Source organism: Chiloscyllium plagiosum, chromosome 1 (assembly GCF_004010195.1).
Source record: "Chiloscyllium plagiosum isolate BGI_BamShark_2017 chromosome 1, ASM401019v2, whole genome shotgun sequence".
In the NCBI taxonomy this organism is placed as follows: Eukaryota; Metazoa; Chordata; class Chondrichthyes; order Orectolobiformes; family Hemiscylliidae; genus Chiloscyllium; species Chiloscyllium plagiosum.
The window spans coordinates 28072738-28097810 of record NC_057710.1 but is presented as its reverse complement, the minus strand read 5'-3'; the positions used below and the strand labels follow the sequence as shown (position 1 = coordinate 28097810).

Below are 25073 nucleotides of genomic sequence, written 5' to 3'. Positions count from 1 at the left end.
AAATCCCTCGAACTCAGCACCGCCTTCCTAACCTGCAATCTTCTTCCTGACCTCTCCACCCCCACCCCACTCTGGCCTATCACGCTCACCTTGACCTCCTTCCACCTATCGCATTTCCAACACCCCTCCCCCAAGTCCCTCCTCCCTACCTTTTATCCTAACCTGCTGGACACACTTTGCTCTCCTGAAGAAGGGCTTATGCCCGAAACGTCGATTCTCCTGTTCCTTGGATGCTGCCTGACCTGCTGCGCTTTTCCAGCAACACATTTTCAGCACTGGATTTCATATACCATATTTCTCATTTGAGGGGTAGGTGAATGTCTTTTTGGCTTGATTGTAGCATCCTGTTGGTGAAAAATACTGCTCATCTTGCAACTGCATATGAACAGTGTGAATTGCAGCCTTACTTGTTACTCAGATATTTGAGACCTTACCCTTCTAGGGTAACTTGAGATAGACTGAGCACTTTTTTAGATTTGAAAGTGGCAGCCTTAAACCCATTTGTTATTGGTACACCTGGTAGGATACCATAAAATCATAGAATAATTAACCTGCAGAAAGAGGCTATTTTTAGCCTGTTATATCCATACCGGCTCTGACAAAGATAAACTTAGCTAGTTCAATCCCTTGCCTTTTACCCAGTAGCCCATGGTGTTTGAGTTAAATTATAACATTTGTTTACAGTCTCTCAGGGCTGCACTATACAGGTAAAGAATCTATTTGACCCCCCAGCCCTCCATCCTCGACCAAAACCTTCAGTACATACCCAGCAGCCTAGGATCTGGTGTTCCCCCATGTTGTATCATTCTTGATTATTTGTCAGTTTATCTTCATGTCCATCATGACTGCCAACACCTGATCTGAATCGTCTGTTTAAGAGATGCAAGCACATTTTAAGTATTGCAGTCTAGCTTTAAGAGGTGTTAAATGTAAGAGCTACAAATATTGTTTGGAATAAAAAGTGGAAAAATAAGGTTTTGGACAATATCTGGGTACAAAGAATTTACCATGTGATGCTTTTTGCTCTGAAGTGAAAAGTGGAACTGTTATTGTTAAAAAAGGTCAAGTGACCTTTGGAAAAGCAGAGTTGTTTAGCGAAAGATGGTATGAATTGATGAAAGGAGCGTTGGCAGATTATGGCCTGAGTTTCTGCTTTGCCACAGTCTGGGGTGTGGTAAAGTTGAAATGAGATCTCCAAGAGGTCTGCAGCAAACATAGGTGTCTCTTTCTCTCTCAGAAAAATTAGAAAACTCTTACATTTGCGGAGATGTTTTCCATTTCTCTCTTCCGCTCACGCTCTCTGTCTCTCTCTCTCTCTCTCTTAGCAAAAGATAATGCTCAACAACTTTGAAAATTGAAGTGCTAACTCAATAAAAGATCTGGGTATAACTGACTGGCTGACTGACAAAACTAAACCAAACTAATTTCCATCACCCTGCGACTGACAATATTGTGATCTTGTCAACGGAAACTGTGTGAACAGTGAGAATGTCACCTTGTTCCACTCTTGTGGTTTGGATTTTTGATATACAAAATTTTCTCTTTTTGCCTTTTTTTATTTCACCTAAAAAGACTGCAGAGTTGTATGTCCCATTTAGTTCTATCTGTGTTTGGATGTGCGTGTGTGCATTTGATTTGAAAGAAGTTATAATTAAGAAGGTATAGTTAAAAAGCCATTTTGGTGCTAAAAGACTAAGTTTGATTGTAATAAACACCTTCTGTGTTTATTGATGAAGCATAGTGGGAGTCATTCATTTTGTCCCAGATGATGATAAAAATGAAATAATTTCACCATCTTGGTGAGTCAGTTGGCCTCTACACCTTGAGGACAGCTAATGGGGTAGTGGGGCTTGATGACTAGCATCTTCATTGCGTCAGAATCATCATGCTATTATGATTTTGGCCTTCTTGCAGATGTGTGCAGCCACTGAACACTCTGGTTAGCAATTGTTTAAGACAGCAACCATTCAAATGAGCAGGAAATATGGAAGTTGTAATGCCACCTGCATTGCAGATGCTGGTTAATTATGTAGTAAAAGCTTTGACATTTTGGAGTTATAGATTATTTAATTGCCTTGATTTTTTTTCCTGTTCTTTTTGTTATTTTTAACATTTTCTGGTAAATTTTTCCTAAAGGCAACAGTTTCTTCTGTGATATTATTCTGTAAACGTATCGTTATATGAGCGAGAAATGAGCCTTTGCCTGCAAGCCTAATTTGGTTTTCTTTGGTGTATTTTCCCCTACTTTCCACTAGGAGTCACTAAATTCTTGTTTTCAGCAGCACTAAGACTTTAACAGCCCACACGAGCCTGTAGGTAGGATGTAGATAACCCTTTGGGGGTTGTAAGTAATCAGCTAACTGGCATAAGATAGCAAAATTTCTGAGAAGGTCAGCATGTCGAGCAACATCTTTGGGAGAAAAATATCTCAGTTACTGTTCCGAGTCTGGTGACTGTTCATCAAAACTGCACCTAGGTAAAAGTGGTATTAATGCTGCTGCCGAAGTCTGTGGGGGGAGGGGAGAGCAGATAGGCAAAGATGGAGCCCAAAGAAAGAGATGTAAGGGCTAGGTAAATATGGAGATATGAATAAGTGAGAAGAGCTGGTGGGAGGAGAAAAAGGGTGCAGTGTTTTCTATTTGAATGCAACAAATGCAAAGCCCAAGGGTAACTTTAATTTGTAATTTAAATTATAGATTTCATTGGGTCAGTGAGACAGAAAGTTGTAGGTTCATGACCCATTCTAGAAAATTGTCTACATGTTGTAAAAAGAAGTAACCCTATTTTCTAATCACTCTGTTCAGAGATGTTCAGATGTCCAGTGACGCCCAGCTTGAGTTCTACCAGGGCCACTCAGCTCCAAGCTCATTACAGCCTTGGTTCAAACATGGACAAAGGGGCTGAATCCCAGAGGGGAGATAGTGTGACAGTCGGTGACATCAAGGCTGCATTCGACAGAATGTGGCATTAAGGAACCCTAACAAAACTGGTATCGGTGAAAACTCTGTTGGTTGGAGTCATACCTGGCACATAGGAAGGTCATTATGGATGTTGGAGGTCAATCATCTCGGGTCCAGGGTATCTCTGCAGGCATTTCTCAGGATAGTGTTCTAGGATCAACCATCTTCAGCTGCTTCATCAAAGACCTTCCCTCCTTCATAAAGTCAGAGTTGGGGATGTTCACTGCACAGTGTTCAGTACCATTCGCGACTCCTCAGGTACTGAAGCAGTCTGTTCAAATGCAACAAGATCTGGACAATGTCCAGGCTTGGGCTGACAGGTGGCAAATAACATTCGTGTCACCCAAATGCCAGTCTATGACCATCACCATTAAGAGACAATCTAACCACTGCCCCTTGACATTCAATGTTGTGACCATCACTGCATCAACCGTTATCAACATCCTGGGGAGTCACCATTCACCAGAAGCTCAACTGGATTCACCACATAAACACAGTGGCTGCAAGAGCAGGTCAGAGCCTGAGAATACTGTGGCAAGTAACTCACCTCCTGACTCCCTAAAGCCTGTCCATCTGTTACAAGGTGCAAATCAGGATTGTGTAGGAATATTCTCCACTTGCCTGAATGGGTGCAGCTCTAATAACAGTCAAGAAGCTTGACACCATCCAAGACAAAACAGCCTGCTTGACTGGCACTACATCAACAAGCATCCACTCCCTCCAACACTGGCACTCAGTGGCAGCAGTCTGTTCTATCTGCAGAAGATGCACTGCAGAAATTCACCAAATATCCTCAGACAACACCTTCCAAACCCACGACCACTACCATCCAGAAGGACAAGGGCAGCAGATAGATGGGAACATGACCACTCCAAGCCACTCAACTAGCCTGACTTGGAAATATATTACCATTCCTTCACTGTTGCTGGGTCAAAATCATGGGATTCCCTCCCTAATGATATTATAGTTCAACCCATTGTAGATAGACTGCAGCGGTTCAAGACTACAGCTCACCACCACCTTCTCAAAGGCAATTAGGGACGTCAGTAAATGCTGGAGGGGGAATGTTTAAAAGAGATATGCAAGGCGACGTTTTCACATGAAGGATGGTGAGTGCCTGGAAAGTGTTACCAGAGGAGTTGGTGGAAGCAGACACAATAGCAGCATTCAAGAAGCATCTGGACAAATACTTGAATATGAAGTGAAGACAACTTTAGCATGTAAGGGTAAAATGTGTTGGTCAGTCTTGGAGAGCGGAAGGGCCTGTTCCTGAGCTGTATTGCTGTTTGTTCTTTGGATGTAAAATATCTTGTGTACAGTTTGAAGAAGGAAAAGGGATCTCACTTAATGCCGTGGTCAATATGTTTCGACCAACCAACATCACTAAAAGAGGATTATTTGGTCATTGATTTTTGTGGAACTTGCTAGTCACAAATTGGCTACTGTATTTTAGTACAGTGGTGATGATACTTGAAAAATACTTCATTAACTATAACGCGTTTGGGTCATTCTCTTTCAAGTCTTGCTTTCCAAAAACTGGAAGAGTTCTAATTATTGGTGGTGTAAATTCAGTTAATGTGTTTTAATGCTTTTGAATAAAGTGCAAACTATGGTCTTGACAAAGGTTGGACTGGTACTTTCTGGCATTCAGTCTGTAGTTCTTTAATTTGAACAAACACTGAACTTCAGGGAACTGCCTTGAATTGATTTGCATTTTTATAGAGTTTTGTAGCTATATCATAATTGTTGATTAGCATTTCATCACTTGAAAAATTCACTCCCTTCACCATCAAGACACAGTGGTGTAGTGTGTACCATCTACTGGATGCACTGCAGTAACTCAATGCTGCTTCAACAGCACTTTCCAAAGCTCTGACCTCTACTATTGAGAAGAATAAGTGCAGCACATGCATGGGCACACCTCCCAGTTCCCCTCCCTGTCACACACTAGATTCATTTGCCATTCCTTCATTGTCGCTGTGTCTTCCTAATGTCATTGTGGCTGTCCCTACCCAAGGAGCTCAGATCTGGGCAACTCACCAGCACGTCCAGGGCAATTAGGGATGGGCTATAGATGCAGCTTAGCCAGTGATGCTGTCATTCTTCAAACATGTTTTTAAAAGAACAAGGATCTGAAACACTCAGTAGATTTCTGTAAATGAAGACCGGCACACTGATGGCACACAGTTCCCTCCAGGAAAATCAAATACAGTGTTTGCAGTTAATTTAGGAGTAATTCCCGTGGACAATTTATGTATTCTTTTCATGGGTTGTGAGCATTGCTGATAAGGCCAGGATTTGTTGCATGTTCCTCTTTGCCCCTGAGATGAATGGCTTATTGGGCTGTTTCAGGGGGCAGTTAGGAGTCAACTATTTAATGTGGTCTGCAGTCATAAGCAAATCAGATCAAGTACAGACAGAAGATTTTTTTTGCAATGACCTATGATAGTTGTCATGGTCACTATTACTAAGAACAATTTATAATTCTGGAGTTTTTTTTATTAATTGAGTACAGATTCCACTAGCTACCATGGTGCAATTTGAACCCATGTCTTGAAACATTACTTGGGACTCTGGTAAAAAATGATTGGACAAGAAGTTGAGAGACAAATTTCAACAAGAAGTTTGATGTTACAGAACTTAATAGGAAAATAGAAAAGCAGAAAATTTCTTACAAGATGAGAGACCTGGAAATGTTATAGGAAGTGACCTCGGTATGCTTGTATAGGTGTAGTGAAAGGTTGACAAGCAGGTTCAGCAGGCAATTAGGAAAATGAATGAGGCCTTGACCATTATAACATAAGCATTAGTGTATGAGTAAAGAGGTCTTTATCACAGTTTAATAATGTTTTTGAGATGACATCTAATGTACTGTGTAGCCCAAAATATATACCTTGATATCTAAGGAAGGGTATGCTGTCTGAGAGAAATGCATTGTAAATTTGCTATATTGGCTCCTTTAATGAGGGGCTTCACTGGCGATCAAAGATTGGGTAGACTGGGCATATATTCTCTGGAGTTTAAAGAAGTAATTTTGTTAAAACGTAAAAAATCTTTTTGGGGATGCTGAGAGCATGCTTTCCCTGAGTGGGGAGTCTAGAATTTAGGAATTACAGTCTGAGAATAAGTGTTTAGACCATTTAGTGCCGAGATAAGGAAAGATTTCTTAATACCGAATATACTCGTGGTTAAGGATAATCTGAGCAGAGAATGACATATTTTTGAAAAAAAGGGCATTTGAGGATATAATGCTGCTGCTAGAAGGCAGAGTTTGTAGCAGAAGATTAACTGTGATCATATTAAATGTCACTGCTGGCTTGAAGAGCCATATGGTTACTCTTGCCCCTGGATTTTTCAATTTTATTTTAAGATTTTATTCCCTATTTTTAAACTTAAAAATGTTTGATTTCTTTTCAGGGTTACTGCCAAGGGATTCTGAGCCATTTGTACAGGAACTTTGCCTCCACATGTTGTCACGGATTGCCCTCATTCATTGGGATCAAGGTATCAAAATAAAAAGGACAAAACTTCTACTAACCATGTATCAGCAGAGGGCAGCAGTTCAACAGCAGCTTCTTTGGAATGATGGCAGTTTAGTAAATCTGCGAAAATTGTGTTGGTTCTACAGTTTAAAGACTAGTTATTTTTACCAAAGTAACAATCTTTATGTGAATCTTAGCCTGATAAATTTCACAAAACAGGGCAGGGAGGCCAACATTTTGACTTGTTTTAACACCAAGAAGAACAGGCTTTTGGTATCTCAAACTCTTCTTTGAGCATTTCTTTTTTGCTTTTGTACTTAGGTCCGAACAATAGAAAACTTGATGGAAAATTAAAGCATTTATTGCCTAATTGATTTTTTTCATTCTTTTCTGTAGTTAGATTGGCGATGCCTATTGTTTCTAATAGTGAGTCGAGTAAGGTTATGGTGCAGTTAGTTATTTTTCTCCAGCCTTTGTTCTTGCTCATCCTTTGCTCAGTCTCACAAAGACACTGAGTCAAGTTAAGATATCGTTCCTTGGGTGTCAAAAACCGTTTATCTCACCCAGCAGGCTGTTTTACATAGGTGAGTTTGTTGATAAACATTGGATGGCCTTTTGGTTGTTAGCCTTATCCTGTTTTCACATGACACATGTAAGGCCATGGGCAGAGGACAGTACAAGAGTCCTAATTGATTTGTTTTTCCTTTCTCTTATCTGCACGCAATGAGTCAATTGTAGCATTACCACTGTTGTCTATGCTAAGATTATATAACTTAAATAATCAGGAGTCAAACATTGGGCTTTATTGCATATTTAATAGAATGCAACACTTTCACTAATAAGGAAATAAAATACATTATGAATATTGTCAATTTACATGTAACTATGTAAATAAAAGCTTTGCACATATTACAGAAACATAGGAAATGGATGCAGGAGTAGGCCATTCAAGCCCCTGACCCTGCATCACCACTCATTATAATCATGGCTGATCAAGCCGTTTCAGTATCTCACTCCTGCTTTCTGTCCATACCCATTGATCCCTTTAGCTGCAAGAGCTACGTCCACCTCCCTCTTGAATACATCTAATGAACTGGCCCCAACTTTCTGTGGTAGACAATCCCATAAGTTCACAATTCTCTGAGTGAAGAAATTCTTCCTCATCCTCAATCTTGAATGGCTTACCCCTTATTCTTAGACTGTGACCCCTAGTTCTGCACTTCCTGAACATTGGGAACATTCTTCCTGCACCTAGCCTGTCCAGTTCCATCAGGAGTTTATATGTTTCTTTGAGATTCCATCTTTAATTCTTCTAAATTCCAAATCCAGTCTTTCTATATAGTCAGTCCTGCTAACTCAGCAATCAGTCTGGTGAACCTTCACTAGACCCTGTCAATAGCAAGAATAGAAACATAGATACATAGGAGCAGGAGGAGGCCATTCAGCCCTTTGAGCCTGCTCCGCCATTCATTACAATCATGGCTGATTGTCCAAGTCAGTAGCCTAATCCTGCTTTCTCTTTTAACCTTTGATTCCATTCCCTCCCAAGTGGTATAGAACATTACAGTGCAGTTCAGGCCCTTCGACCCTCGATGTTGCACCAACCTGTGAAACTAATCTGAAGCCCAACTAATGTACACTATTCCATTTTCATCCATATATTCATCCAGTGACCATTTAAACACTCTTAAAGTTGGCGAGTCTACTACTTAGCGTGTTTTGAGAAGATTTGTAGTTCAGGTTGAGGTTTTGGATGTAGGTTTGCTTGCTGAGCTTGAAGGTTCATTTCCAGATGTTTCATCACCCTACTAGGTAACATCTTCAGTGAACCTCAGGTGAAGCATTGTTGAAAATTCTTGCTTTTTATTTATAGGTTTGGGTTTCTTTGGGTTGGTGATGTCATTTCCTGAGGTGATGTTATTTCCTGTGGTGAAGTCACATCCTGTTCCTTTTCTCAGGGGATGGTAGATGGGGTCTAACTCGATGGATTTGTTAATAGAGTTCCGGTTGGCGTGCCATGCTTCTAGGAATTCTCGTGCGTGTCTTTGTTTGGCTTGTCCTAGGATGGATGCTTATCCCGGTCAAGGTAGTATCCGTCCTCATCCGTACCTATGGATACTAGTGAGAGAGGGTCATGTCTTTTTGTGGCTAGTTGGTGTCCTGAGAACAGGAACAGGAAGTAACTTCACCACAGGAAATAACATCACTACAGGAAATGACATCAACTCAAAGAAACCCAAATATATAAATAGAAAGCAGGAATTTTCAGTAGTGCTTCACCTGAGGCCCACTGAAGATGTTACCTAGTAGGGTGACAAAACGTTTGGAAATGAACCTTCAAGCTCAGCGAGCAAACTTACATCCAGTCTACTACTATTGCAGGCAGGGCAAACTTACATCCAGTCTACTACTATTGCAGGCAGGGCGTTCCACTCCCCGACTACTCTCTGAGTAAAGAAACTACCTCTGACATCTGTCTTATATCAATCACTCCTCAATTTTAAGCTTTGTCATCTTTTGCTAGCCATCACTATCTGAGAGCAAAAGCTCTCACTGTCCACCCTATCTTACCCTCTGATTATCTTATATGCCTCAATTAAGTCGCCTCTCAACCTTCTTCTCTCTAATGAAAACAGCCTCAAGTCCCTCAGCCTTTCCTCATAAGATCTTTCCTCCATACCAGACAACATCCTAGCAACATCCTATGCTATATCTAGCCACCTCTTGAATACATTCAATATTTTGGCATGAACTACTTCCTGTGACAATGAGTTCAACAAGCTCACCACTAAGTGACGAAATGTCTTTCCTCCGACTAGGACATCAAAACTATACATAATACTCACAATGTGGCCTCACCAAGGCCCTGTATAACTGCAGCAAGACATCCCTACTCCTATACTCAAATCCTGTTATATATATCAAGGCCAGCTTTCCTCACCATCTGCTACACCTGCATACCAACCTTCAGCGACTGTTCCACCATGACATCCAGCACTTGTTACATCTGATATTTTGTTAAACTGCCATCATTAAGGTAATATTCTGCCCCCCTGTTTTTGCCACAAAAGTGGATAATCTCACATTTATATATTTCATATTCTGGTAGTATTCCATAATTGGAAGATTATATCTATCAACATATACAGCTTCAAGTAGTTTGAATATTTTATACAATTGCTATAGTGGAGAAAGAGATGAAAAATGCAGATGGTTGTTGGGGGTATAGAATTAAATTAGGAGAAAAGCTGTGTAAAAAAGATCAAAATATAGAGGCCTAATTGGAAACAGGTGTACTGTACATATGATGAAAACAACTTTTAGAAGCAGCAGCCATGTCTTTTTAATTGCTATCTGAATGGTCTAGCAGCCCGCTTAGGTCAAGGTCAATTAGTGATATAATTATTGCTAGCCCAGTCAGTGATGGCCACATCCTGTGAATTTATAATAAAAAATGTTCTGATCATTTTAAAATTATTTGATGCAATCTTTTCAATGCAATATGTGAATATCCTGTCAGTATAATTTGCATGCAATGAAACCTCAAAGCTAAAAGTTTATCAGTGAAAACAAATTGACAAAAATTACATTTTCCTTTGTGCTTACTTTAGTTTTCTGCAGTGCTTTGGGATCAGCATTGAAAGATAAATGCTTTCCTGATCCTGAGAGGAAGGGAGATACAGTCAGAAGCAGGACAACTGGACTATTCCTGGAGCTTTTTCACCCTCTCTGTGAGATACTGACCTGGTTGAACATCGAGCAAGCTCAAAATGACAGTGAGCAAATAATTATTGAATTAATAAGTCCATATCTCTTAGAACTTTGTTTGTGAAATTATATATTGTTGGTAGAAATATGATTTCTGATATGTGTTATAAAGCTTTTAAGTCTGTAATATTTTTCAGTCAGAAAATATTATGCTACAATTGTCTGGGTTAATTTATTCACCTAATCATTGATTGAATCACTGATTGTCGATTCTGCCAGATTTTGTTAATTGGAGTGAAAGTCAGACAGAATTTCCTCCATCGGATTACTTCCCAAGCAGTGAAAATGAAAGTGTAGCATTCTGCCTATTTTATAGGATGTATGTTAGGAAGGTGAATGTTGCAAGTTAATACTGTTATACTGGAGTAAGAAGTGAGCAAGTTGAATCATGTCAGCAGCCCCAAGGATATAAAATGCTTCACTACATTTTTATCTTGCATTGCTGGCCAGAACAATTTTTGCCATATGGGATTAGGAATGCTAATTGGTTGGTACATTGTCCTTTATTGGCAAGCGCACTGCAAGCTCAACTGAGGATCTTAATTTAGATACTAGTGTAAGCTATTAGAGTCCTTAGGATTGCTCAAAGAGTGCTGCCCAGTTGCAGAATCACACCGGTCACTATGCATTTTCATTCTGAGGTTTGCAAGTGGAGGCTGATTGCTAGTAAGAGCTGGAGGAACATGTTCTTTGATTCATTGTAATATATAGCCTAGGTACCAGGTGTCAATTAGCAGGGTGATGGGCAGAAAATATTTTTAGAGTGATGTAACATCCTTTTTGTGGAAAATATTACATATATTGACACTGTAAACTAGCAGTGTTAATTTGTTGATTTTAATTTACAGTAAAACCTATAAAGTAGTTCACATATAAAGTAGAACAAAACCGCATTCATATACAGGGGAATTATTCTTTGCAAACAAAAGGAGATGGGCATTTTTTATTCATCCTGGAATTATGAGGACCCTTGGAACTCCCAGTTCTTTCTCCATGGCTATACCTCAACCATTTGGAATCCACTTGCAAAACAATAAACTGCTATTTCTGCACTCTTGAGTGTAGAAGGGTGAGGGGAATTTGGTTGAAGCTTACAGAACACTGAGAAACATTAATACAGTGGATGTGAAGAAGATGTTTCCATTGACAGGAAAGACTAAAACACAAGGTCACAGCCTCAGAGTAAAGGGAAGACTTTAGAACTGAGAAGAGGAGGAACTTCTTCAGCCTGAGGGTGGTTAATCTGTGGAACTCATTGCCACAGAGTGCTGTGGAGATCAATTGAGCGTATTTAAGATACAGTTTTTTGATTGGTAAGGGGACCAAGAGTTACAGGATGAAGGCATGAGAATGGTGGAGCAGAATTGATTGGCCGAATGGCCTAATTCTGCTTCTATATCTGATGTTCTTTCTCCTGTGAGTAAAAGTTAGTGTTGGGTAATATTTGTTATTGTCTTGAGCTCAAGATGAAAAGCTTTGGAGCAAGGAACTTTGGTAACACTTTTTAGCAATATTCAAATTCTATAGCAGTGAGCAGTTATTTAAACAGAAGCATGAGAAAGGTGGGAGAACAAGCAGGAGGACCATAGCACCTATCCCAAGGATTAAAGTAAAAGGATGGCAGAATAGCTGTGGAGAATTGGGAGAACAAAGAATTCTGAAATAGGAACTCCAAGGATTTAATTGGAATTGCAGCAGAACAGTGACAGAGAGAAATGAATGGCGCAGCTGGCATATAATCATAGATGATATCACACTTCAAGGAGGGGCAGGGGTGAGTATGTTTACAGGTATTCATTTAAATTAACCTATTTAGAAGGAAATCTAAAAAAATTCATTTGAAAACTTAAAATGTTTAAATTGAAAAGTCTGGAGGCAAGGAAGCCTAAGCATTAAGACGAAGATTAACAAAACACAGCTGAATTAATATCAGCATGAAACCAGCAGAAAGGAAGGAAGCTTGGTGAGTATTTGTGAGATTTTTTTTCTGGATCAAGCGCAAGTCCTGTGTTTGTTTCTGGTAAATTTAGATCTCCCTAACAAATAGAGAAAGTACAGGTATTCCAGTTCTTTGTCTTGCTAACATACAAAAATAGATAAAACAAATACCGTGGATGCTGAAGATCTGAACAAAAACAGAAATTGCTGGAGGAACCCGGCAAGTGTGATAACCTCTATGGAGAGAAAGCAGAATTAACATTTTAAGTTAAGTGGCTCTTCTTCAGAACTCTGAGGAAGGGTCACTGGACTCAAAACATTCACTCTGTTTTCTTTCCATAGATGCTGCCAGACATACAAAAATAGAAGTAGGTCACTTGTCCCTCAAGCTTATTGTGCCATTCAATAAGATTATGATTGTAATATCAACTCTACTTTCCAACTGCCCTTGCTTACTAAGAATCTGACTTTTAAAAATATTCAAAGACTCTGTCTCGACTGCCTTTGGAGCAAGGGACTTGCAAATTTTCAACTCTCAGAGAAGAACTTTTGCCTCATTTCTTTCTTAAATAGGAGACTGCTTACTTTTAAACAGTAACCCCTATTTAAACAGTGATCCTTAACAGTGACATCATCAAGATGATGGCAGGGTTGGGCTCCTGAGCTGGGGCTCATTGGCTCTGACTGCTTTTCATTTCTTTCTTTTCTATTTTTCTCTCTTCTTGTTTTTTTTAAATTCTCTTTTCCTTGCTTACCTTTTGTTCTGAGCTCTGATCCCAGCATGGACTTCATGGCAGCAGTGAGTGAGCTCAGCATGGACTTGAGTGAGCTCTTATTTTTCTTGGATGAACACAGGACCTGGTATTGGAATCAGAAGCTGATACATCGCTGGAAGCAATGTTGGCAAGGTAGACTCAGCAGTGGCACCTGAGGATGGGTGACTTTCTTGTTGGTTGGGTCTGGCGTGACGGCGGTGGAAGGGCATAACGGCAACATGGACGAGGTGGGCCCAGCGGCGAGAGATACGACTCTGATGTTGGTGGGTCAATGCAGGCTGTGGTGAGGTGATGGTGGAGAAGAATCGGCCCTGTGGTGAAAGATAGCACCTGAAGATTGGTGACTTCACCGTTGGCTGGGTCCAGTGTAGATGGCAGTGAGGCGGTGAACGAGGGATGGCGGTACGGGCATCATTGGTGATGAGCTGGCTCAGGACTGATGAATTCTCTTTTTTTTTCATGTTCTTAAACTATTCAAAATGGCACCGGAACACGCAACAAACCTTTCACTGTACTTCACTGTTTCTCTCACTGAAATACGAGTGACATTAAAATCATTCATATTCACAGCAAAAATCATTCATATTTTAGATACTCCCCACATGAGGAAACATAGTCTTCACGTTAACGCTGTCAAGACTCTCATATGTTTCAATTGTCATCTTTTATTCTTCTAAACTGCAGTGGATACAAGCTTAAAATGTCCAAGCTTTCCTCATAAGGTAATTGTTAGCCTGGTAAAGCTTGTCTCTGCTGCTTCTAACACATTTACATTCATATCCTGTCCTTCCTAATTGGCCTGTATGCTTCAATATTCTGATCCCAATATGTGTCATTCTGTGATATGTCTCTGAAACGGCAATCAAATTTTATATACTTCTGCTTTCTTGAGCTACACTTTCATTTCCTTAAGCTTATTTGTTCTATGCCAATTTACGTGTGTTTTACATAAACTGGAGAGTATTCCCTGAGATCCAGAGAGACTGGATCTTCCTCCTCCCAGTGTAGGTTCGTCTCTAACCCTGAGCAAATATCCGAAGCCCTGGTGCCTGGTTAGGAATACAACCGTACGGACTCACAGCAGAGAACAGTGTCAATCCCCCTCTCTATGCTGTCATCTACTACCACTGCATTCCCTTTTCCTCCCCACGTTTGAATGGTTTCCCATACCATAGTCCTCTGGTCAGTTAGTTCATTCATCCTGCAGTCCCCCAATCTCATCCAATTAAACTGAAAGAGTCCTGAACTTGTTGGACAATTGAAAAGGCTGAGATTCCTGTGCATCTGCCCTCTCGGACCTCTTGAATGTCTAGGAGTCACATGACCAGTGACCAAATTTGAAGGCTCTCCTTTGCTAGTGCAAAGCATCCAGGTAATATTTCCCAACTCTGTGTTGCACTGTCTACACTTTGGCCTCCAACTCATTAACTCTGAACTGAATCTGCTGCAAATATTCCAAAGTGCTTCTGCAGTCATAGACAGCCACATGTGACTTCACTAGAAGGACTCAAGCTTTGGTTTCAGAGCTTGAGCAGCAGATGGAATTACTACAGTACATATATGAGGTGAAAACTATGTGGAATTTGCATTTCTGGAGACAGTCACTTTGCAGTTTAGTTTTTTGTGGAGAGAGAGAGCATGGGTGGCTGCCAGTCTGCAAAGGTTCCATTTTGAGGAATCACAGATCAGCATAACTCACAGATGATTCTTCTCAATTTTAGATTGAGAAAGACAGATCTTAAAGATGTTAAATGGAAGTGAAAGACTGCTGTGTTTCTCCCCAAGCAGAATGCCTTCTAGATAACCTCTTTAGCAGGTTTCATTTAGATGATAATAATTTGGATATTATTAGGGTCCAGATATAACTCAAATAATGAGCCCTCATCTCCCCCTACCCTCAACGCAAATAGGGTGCAGAGTCAAGTTCAAAGCTTAGTTATACAGAGCACTGAGAGACAATTTAACATCTAAAACACACAAAATGCCGGAGAAACTCATAAGGCCTGAGTTTCAGTTTCTAGTCTGATATGAAACTGCAGAATTGATATAAAGTTGAAACTATTTCTATGTTTATTACATGCAATTCATAGTCACACGAAAGCAGTCAATCACAGTGCTAAACAAGTCTAAGAAAAGAAAGGAATGTAATTTTTATAGTAGCAAGTCTAGTTTTTAAATTCAGTTGTTGGTGTAGTAAAACATTTTAAGTAGGATAGTCATCATTTATTAAACCAGCATTTGTCTCAATTACCTGAGTGAAGACCACAGAGTTAGTGAGATGATTCTGTTCTTGTTGAGGTATGCATCTTAATTACAACGAGGTTTAGCTTTTTCAGTTCCAAATGTAGTTTTGATCTACAATCATTTTTAAGTTGGTCCAGCCCTCCTTGATTATAGGAAAATACATAAAATTATATAAATTTCACATAAAACCTGATCTTTACTCTAGTTTGTCAGAATTCATGGTGAGCAATTGTTTCACGAGTCGTGAGTCTGCGTTTTAAGATGCGATAAAGCTCAGGGGTTGTAGACAGCATTTTTAGGCTGAGATAGATTCTTATCAGTAGAGGAATCAAGGGTTACAAGCCTTCTCTTGTTCATATTTCTTATGATCTTATTAACATCAAAGCAGGTTTGATCAATTGAGGTCAGGGCCTTTGCATGAGTCCTTATTGAGGGATCAGGAACTGAAAGTTGCAGACTTATTAACAAGGCAGAATAAATGGAATATCTGCAGTCACACATGTGTTAGCATGGTATATTAATTCTTTCATGACAAGGACTTCACTGTGTGTCTTCGGCATCCTCAGAGAGGAATGAGAAGGTGAGCTGTGTTGTGCATATCAGTTAAATGATATCGATAGTAAGGAGATTGAAGGCTTGCAGACATTTTTAAAGAGCAAGGGAATAAATCAAATTGTTGAATATCAATGCAATAAGAGCGTATCTTCATCTCTCCTCTCCCGTTAACATTCTGAACCACATGCTACATGCAAAGATTTGACCTTATGTCACCATTGCTTCTTGATCTCCTTAAATCTGTGCTTTCTGGTTTTTGATCTTTCCACCAGTGGGAACAGTCTCTTCCTATCTACTCATGATTTGGCATACTCTACCAAATCTTCTCCAGCTTTATCTGCTTCAAAGAGAACAGTTCCAACTTCTTCACTTTTTCTCCAATAGAGTTAGGATTACTGAAATAACTGAAGTTCCTCAACATTGGAACCATTCTCATCAATCTTTTCTGAACCCTCTCCAAAGCCTAGAACTGGATGCAATACTCCAGTTGAGGCTGAACCCATGTTTTATCTTGGCTTAATGACATCTTTGTTTTGGCCCTCTATGCCCACATTTGTAAGGCATTTGTAAGGTTCTTTATTAAGCATTCTCGGAACCTGTCTGGCTTGACCTTCAAGGATTTATTTATTAACGCACTCAGGTCAATCTGCTCCTGCTTCCACTTTCGGATTGCAGTTTTTGTTTTGCATCAACAATAAAAACAAGATCTGCATTAGAGTCATTGGATCAAAAGCATTAACTTTTTTTTCTCTACCAGACTTGCTGAGTTTTTATTTCTGATCTACAGTATCCACAGTATTTGCTTTTATTTTCATTGTCTTCTTGCTTTCATACCAAAATGAATTACTTTCCACTTCTCATTATTAAATCTCATTTACATTTGTCTGCCATGCCACGAACCTGTCTATATTATTTTGAAATTTTACACCATCCTCCTGTTGGTTCACAGTACTTCCAAGTTTTATATCTTTTGCAATTTTTGGAATTACTCGTTGTACACTGAGATCTAGGTTATTAATATAAAAGCAAAGCACTGTGAATGCTGTTTTTGTTTTATTGATATATATAGATAACAGGAAGAACACTATTTCTGGAGAATTCCACAATAACATCCTCCAATCTGGAAAATGCCCATTCACCAATATTCTACTGTTGGTCACTCCGCCACTTTGAAATGCATGTTGCTATCATTGCTTTTATTCTGTGAGATCTAACTTTCCTGAAAGGTCTGTAATACAGTACTTCTTCAAATACTTTTCGGAAAGTTATATGTGCACAACAGCAACAACATTACTCTTTTTAACACTGACTATTGAAAAATCAAAGGCAAATTAGTTCATCATGATTTGCTCTAAATTAATTTGTACTGGCTTTTTTAAATTAGCCCATGTTTGCCCAAGTGACTATTAATTTTGTCCTGCATCACTATTTCTGAAAGTATCATCAGCATTTAGGTTAAATTGGTTGGCATATATTTGCTGAGCTTGCCTTTATACCGTTTTTTGAACAAGTTCTCCAGTCTTCTCATACCACCCCTCAGACACTGAAGCAGTCAACGTCCAAATGTGACCAGACCTAGACAAAATCCAGGTTTAGGCTGAAAACTGGCAAACTAGATTTTGGACAGATGTTAGAGGTAATTTCTTTACTCAGAGAGTAGTAGGGACATGGAACACCCTGCCTGCAACAGTAGTAGACTCACCAACTTTAAGGGCATTTAAATGGTCATTGGATAAACATATGGATGAAAATGGAGTGGTATAGGATAGATGGGCTTCAGATTGGTTCCACAGGTCAGCACAATATCGAGGGCTGAAGGGCCTGTCCTGCACTCTAATATCTATGTACATATTATGCCACACAAATGCCAGGTAATGACCATCACCAAAAAGAGGCAATCTAACTATCATCATCGATTTTTCAATGGTGTTGCCATCACTGAATCTCCCACTATCAACATCCTGGTGGTTACCATTAACCAGAAACTTAACTGTACTCATTACATAAATAGTGCCTACAAAGCTGGTCAGATGCTAGGAATACTGCATCTCCTGAGGCCCAAAGGTCTGTCCACCATCTACAAGACATGAGTTGAGTACAATGGAAAATTGTCCACTTGCCTAGATGGGTGCAGCTTCAATAACACTCAAGACGCTTGACACCATCTAAAATAAAGCAGCCAGCTTCACAGGCATTGCGTCCATCACAATGTAAAAGGCTCAGGAAAGAAGTTCAGGAGCCCCCATTGGTCATACTTCTATCAGTTAGACGGCTTGGTGGGAGGGATGGTCTCTCAGGGCAAAGCAGCATCAGCCAAGTTCATGGCACCACAGGTGGCCTTGCTGCACAGAAGGGGAGGAAAGTGAGTGGCAGCGATACAATGATTGGGAATTTAGTAGTGAGGGGTACAGCCAAGCACTTCTGTAGCTGTGAATCCAGGATGATATAACCTAGTACCAAGGTCAGTGATGTCACAGAGCAGCTGCAGGACATTCTGGAGTGGAAGGGTGAACACCTAATGGTCATAGTACATAAAGGTACCAACGACATAGTCATCTCAGGATTACTCCCAGTGCCACGTGCTAACAAGAGCAGAATAAGAGGATAGATCAGATGAATGTGTGACTGGAGAAATGATGTACCAGAGAGGGGTTTAGATTCTTGAGACATTGTAATCATTTCTGGGGAGGGTAGGACCTGTACAAGTCTGATGGGTTACACTTGGACAGAGCTGGGACAATTATCCATGTGGAGGCTTTTGCTAGTTCAGTCGGTGAGGTTTTAAACTAGTGTGGCAGGAGATTGGGAACCAAAGCAGAAGCTTAGATGGATCTGATTCAGATCAGGGAACTGGAGGTAGAACATTACTTAGTGATGTAGTCAGCAACTTGGAAAAAGAAAAGAAATTATGATTAAAATGTATCCAGAAAAGAAAGTTAACAGGTTGAGCTGTTTCAATGCAAGGACTATTTTAAAACAAGGCAGATGAACAAAGGATTAATAGTGTGGCGCTGGAAAAGCACAGCAGGTCAGGCAGCATCCGTGGAGCAGGGGAATTGACGTTTTGGGCATAAGCCCTTCCTCAGGAACGTCGATTCTCCTGCTCCTCAGATGCTGCCTGACCTGCTGTGCTTTTCCAGCGCTGCAATCTTGACTCTGATTTCCAGCATCTGCAGTCCTCACTTTCTTCTAGATAGAATGAGGGCACAGATGGACAAATGGCTGCATGATACCTTTACTATAACAGAAACCTGGTTAAAGGAGGGCCAAAATTGGCAGCCCAGTATCCTTGGATATAGCGTTTGCAAGCAGGATCATGTTGGTGATGAAAAAGGAGGTGAGGGTATCAGTGCTGATTAAAGAATCAATTACAGTTGTGAGAAGGAATAATATATTAATCAGGTTAACAAATGAGGCTTTATGGGTTGAGCTTAGGAGTAAAAAAAGGGACAGTCACACTAATAAGAATACAGACCCCTGAATAGTGAGAGGGAGACAGAAGAACATGTAGACAAATTTCTACCAGTAGGAATAAGAGGGCAGTAGTAGTGGGAGAATTTAACTACTTCAATAACAGCGGGGTTTCAAACAATATGATAGGCATTTAAGGTGAAAAAGTCATGTTTTCTTTTTGTTTAAAACCATGTGACAAGATGAACAAGAGTATGCCCAATCCTGGATTTAGTTTTGGAAAATGGAGATGAATAGGCGGATGAAGTGACAGTGGTTGGCCATATTGGGGATAGTGACTTCAGTTTGGTTAGATTTAATATTACTATGGAAAACACAGAGGTAGATCATGAGTAAAACTTTTAAACTGGGGAAGGCAAATTTTTACAGCTGAAAAGAGAGGAAATAACAGGTGCTCTGAGGATTATTTTGCAATCTTCATTAGAAACAGGTAAGGTGACACACTAGACACAGGTGAGGTACCAGAGGACTAGAGGAATGCAAATGTGGTTCTGTTGTTCAAAAAGGATACAAAGGAAATGCCAAAAAATTAAAGGCCATTTCGTCTTACTTCGGTGATGGGTAAATTGTTAGAATAAACCTTGAGAAATTGAATAAACTGTCACTTAGAAAGGCATGAACTAATCAGAGATAGTCAGCATGGCTTTGTTTAGGGAAGGTCATTCCTTACATATTCAGTTTAATTCTTTGAGGAAGTGACATGGAGAATCAATGAATGTAGTGCAGTGGATTTTGTCCAAATAGATTTTACTGAGGCATTTGACAAAGTCCCACATGGCAGTCTGATCAAAAAAGTAAAAGCCCATGGGATACATGGGAATGTCTCGAATTGGATCCAAAGTTGGCTGAGTAACAGGAAAGAAAAGGTAATGGTTGATGGCTGCCCTTGTGAATGGAAAGCTGTTTCAAGTGATGTTCCACAGGGCTCATCATTGGGATCCCTGCTGTTTGTTTTATACTTTAACGATTTGGGTTTGAATGTTGGGAGCACATTTGGGAAATTTGAAGACAATACAAAAATTAGCCATGTAGTGAGTAGTGCAGATAATAGCTGGAAGCTCCAAAATGATATAGATGGTTGGTGGAAAGGGAAGGAAAGTAGCAGATGGAGTTCAATCCTGGTATGTGTGAGGTAATGCATTTAGAGAGATCAAACAGTAAAATGAAATACACAATAAATTGAAATATGCTGTTAAAAATCACACAGGTTTTAGTCCAACAGATTTATTTGGAAGTACAAGTTTTTGGAGCGCTGCTCCTTTGTCAGGTAACCAGTAGGGCAAGATCACAGATCGCAGAATTTATAGTAAAAGACCAGTGTCATACAACTGATGCGATGTATTGAACAAACCTAGATTGCTGTTAAGTCTTTAATCACTTAGAATGGGGTTGCAGGTTTTGATTATGTAAATCCCAGAACTACTTTCAAGTCACATTCCTGAGGTAACTTAAGGTTTTATACAAAAAAGGTGACATCTCAGCTCAGACAATGCATTAAAGGTGTGAAGTTAGAGTCTGTCTGTATCCCAACCTTGAGTCAGACTGGTTCTATTTCCAAAGTAAGAATTTATAAAATGTCACATGGACTGACTGCCAACAGATTATGTGCTTATTGAATAAAACACTTCTCTGGCTGTGTCGAGGGCATCTTGAAACTCATTGTACGGGGACTCCCAGCTTCTGTTGCGACTCTACAGATTTTTTACAGGAACTCGGCACCCACAGACCAGTGGAACCAGGAACATTCCACAGTGGATATTTTGACACTCTACACCAGCATCCCCCACAATGACGGCATCTCTGCAACAGCCTCAGCACTCAATCTCCAGGTACCACCTGACAATTCATCCCCTTCATCCTTGACCACAACATCTTCACCTTTTGACAACCAGTTCTTGATCCAGACACACAGAACAGCAATGGGGACAAAGTTGCACCTCAGTAAGCCAACGTTTTCATGCTCAAGTTCGAACAAGACTTCTTTGCTGCACAGGACCTCCAACCAACACGGTACACCTGATATATTGACGACATTTTCTTCCTCCTGGATCCATGGCAAAGCGTCACTGAAATAACGACACAATGGCATCAACAAGTTTCATCCCACTATCAGACTTACCATGGACTATTCTTTAGAATCATTCTTATTCTTGGACAAATGCATCTCCATCAAGGACAGGCACCTCACTTCCTCGCTCTACTGCAAATCCACAGATAACCTCACAATGCTGCACTTCTCTAGCTTCCACTCTAAACACAAAACAGCCATCCCCTACGGACAAGCCCTGCGCATACACAGATCTGCTCAGATGAGGAGGAATGTGATGGACACCTGAAGGTGCTGAAAGACACCCTTATAAGACCAGGATATGATGCTCCACTCATTGATCGCTAGTTCCGACATGCCACAGCAAGAAACCGTAATGACAGACACAGGATATGACCTATAGCATACCCATCGTTGTCCAGTACTTCCTGGGAGCAGAGAAACAAACCATGTTCTTCGTTGCTTGCAAAACATTATCAATGAGGATGAGCACCTCGCCAAGTTCTTTCCTACCTCTCCACTTCTCGCTTTAAACAACCACCAAACCTTAAACAGACCATTGTTCGCATCAACCACAACACCATCCACCACATGCATGGAAGCTACTCATGTGACTTGGCCAACATCTGTCTCAGACACTGCAAGTAAGGATACCTCAAGGCATGGTATGTTGGCAAGACCAAGCAGATGCTACAACAATGGATGAATGGACACTGTACAATAATCACCAGTCACAGAACACTTCAGTGGTCAAGGACATTCAGCCTCGGATCTTCGGGTGACCGTCCTCCAAGGCGGGCTTCGAGATACGCAACGACGTAGAGTTGCCGAGCAGAGGCTAATAGCCAAGTTCAGTACCCATGAGGATGGCCTCAACTGGGATCTTGGATTCATGTCACATTACAGGTGACCCCATGACACTAAACACTCTCACACACAGACCCTCTCCCATACACACACACACTCAATCTCTTACTCTCTATCTCCCTCACATGCACCCAAATATAAGTCGAATTTGCATTTGCAAATGCATTCGATTTTGTTCAATAAGCGCATAATCTGTAGGCAGTCATTTTATAAATATCTACTTTGGAAACAGAGCCAATCTGATTCAAGGTTGGGATACAGACAGACTCTAACCTCTCACCTTTAATGCATTGTCTGAGCTGAGATGTCATCTTCTTTGTATAAAACCTTAAGTGATCTTGGGAATGTGACTTGAAAGTAGTTCAGGGATTTACATACGAATGAATGGAGACCTGCAACCCCATTCTAAGTGATTAAGGAATTAACAGCAATCTATGTTTGTTCAATACAACACATGACACTTTGATCTTTTACTATAAATTCAGTGTTCTTTGATCCTGCCCCGTTAGCTACCTGATGAAGGAGCAGTGCTCCAAAAGCTTGTACTTCCAGATAAACCTGTTGGACTTTAACCTGGTGTTGTGTGATTTTTAACTTTGTCCACCCCAGTCCAACACAGGCGCTTCCACATCGGGAATATACTGAGAAGAGTTAATGAAGTGAGAGATTTTGGCTTGCAAGTGCACAGGTCTCTAAAGATTGCAGTACAAGTAGATAAGGTTGTAAAGAAGGCATGTGGAATGCTGTTCTTCATTGGCAGAGGTATAAAATACAAAAGTAGGGATTTAATGATGAAATAGTTTAAGACACTGGTGAGGCTACCACTGGAGCAATGTTAACCAGAAATAGTTTTTATTGCTGGAAAAGCTCAGCAGGTCTGGCAGCATCTGTGGACAAAAATCAGAATTAACATTTTGGGTCCAGTGACCTTTCCTCAGAACTGATGATAGCTAGAAAAATGTTGGTTTTTATGCAAAAGGTTGAGTGAGGAGAGGCAGTAATGAGTAAATGATAGGTGAAGATAGACAGCTCAACAGACAAAGGAGTGGATGACAATCTGGCTAAGAGGATGAATAGCTGTTGTGGGAGGGAAAAGAGAAGGTGAGGGCCAAATTGTGGGAGATAGGTCAGAGCCAGCTGAAGGTCTTGTCAACTACAGAGCTGGGGAGTCCTTAGAAATTTCGAAAGCCCCTTTGTTGGCATCATCGAAACAGATGTGACAGAGATGGAGAAATTGGGAGAATGGAATAGAGCCTTTACAGGAAGCAGAGTGTGAGGATGTATAGTCAAAGTAACTGTGGGAGTCAGTAAGTTTATAATGGATATTAGGCAAAAGTGGGGACTGCAGATGCTGGAGATTAGAGTCAGGATTAGCGTGGTGCTGGAAAAGCACAACAGCTCAGGCAGCATCTGAGGACCAGGAAACTCGATTCCTGATGAAGGGCTTTTGCTTGAAATGTCGATTTTCCTGCTCCTCAGATGCTGCCTGACATTATAATGGATATTGGTAGCCAGCCTCTCCCCAGGAATGAAAACCGATGTCAAGGAAAGGAGGAGTCATAGATGGACCAAATAAAGTTGAGACTGGGGTGGAAATTGGAGGTGAAATTGATAAACGTTTCCAAACCTGGAAGAGAGAGAAACGTAGACGAGAGAGAGAAAACAGCACTGATGATGTCATTGATATACTAGAAAAAAGAGTTGTGTGTGGGGCCCAGAATAGGAATGGAACAAGGAATGTTCCATGTACCCCACATTGAGGCAGGCATAACTGGAGCCCATGTAGGTACCCATGGCCACCCCTCTGACCTGAAGAAAGTGAGAGGAGTTAAAAGAAGTTGTTCAAGGTGAGGACAAGCTCAGCCAGGCAGAGGAGTGTGGTGGTGGATAGGGACAGTTCAGGCCAATGTTCCTGAGACTATCCTGATGGAGTGGGCTTGTAAAGGGATTGCACATCCATGATAAAGAGGAGGCAGCTGGAGGCTGCAAGCAGAAAATTTTGAAGCTGAAGTAAAAGTCACAAGAATCGCACATGTAAATGGAAGAGACTCAGAGCTGGTGCAGAAATGAAGGGCCAAATGGCCTCCGTCTGCTCCATAGCCATTCTTTGGTTTTGAGTTTCTGCATTTAGCACTGAGGAGTTCTGAGCTAAAAAGCAATGCAAACCACAGAAGCTGGTATCCTATAGGTTAGCATTGAAAAACCAGAGCAATGGAAACCACAAAGGCTGAGCTCAGTGAGAATGGTGCCCACTGTGATCTGTGTTCACTTACCATTCTAATGATGTGAAATGCATTAAAAGCGGGCAGGACAATGCCCAAGGTGGGCAAAGTTAGTGTTACTTTGGATGGGAATGCAAAATCCCTGTCTGTTGGACATTAGGACATGGATGAGGCAAATCATGAAGCATACATTTGCAAACTCCAACTACATTTCATTTGCAATAATTTCTTTCTCATTTGCAATGTATGTAGAATGAACATGCTTATGCTTCAAATGCTCGTCAAAGATAAATTGCACTGTGTCACTGATGCTTGCAAATCTAACTTTGTCATTGCAGTGATGCAGAAGTTAGCAGCAATGACTTAAAAGCAGGGGTGCTGGGCAATAGTGACCCATAGAACATAGAACAATACAGCACAGAACAGGCCCTTCGGCCCACGATGTTGTGCCGAACTTCTAACCTAGATTAAGTACCCATCTATGTACCTATCCAAATGCCTCTTAAAGGTCGCCAATGATTCCGACTCTACCACTCCCACGGGCAGCGCATTCCATGCCCCCACCACTCTCTGGGTAAAGAACCCACCCCTGACATCTCCCCTATACCTTCCACCCTTCACCGTAAATTTATGTCCCCTTGTAACACTCTGTGGCACCCGGGGAAAAAGTTTCTGACTGTCTACTCTATCTATTCCTCTGATCATCTTATAAACCTCTATCAAATCACCCCTCATCCTTCGCC

The 25073-nt window shown here is 40.7% G+C and overlaps 1 protein-coding gene across 4 annotated transcripts in view; it reads left to right on the top strand.

The window, feature by feature from the left end:
• The window catches only part of ccdc142 (coiled-coil domain containing 142), a 153467-nt gene that overhangs the window by 52736 nt on the left and 75658 nt on the right, over positions 1 to 25073 (top strand). For all 4 annotated transcript variants that reach the window (XM_043709442.1, XM_043709267.1, XM_043709356.1 and 1 more), the window contains 2 exons: positions 6378 to 6464; positions 10054 to 10218. In XM_043709442.1, the coding sequence (XP_043565377.1) occupies positions 6378 to 6464; positions 10054 to 10218 (252 nt within the window). The remainder of the gene's footprint in view (positions 1 to 6377; positions 6465 to 10053; positions 10219 to 25073) is intronic.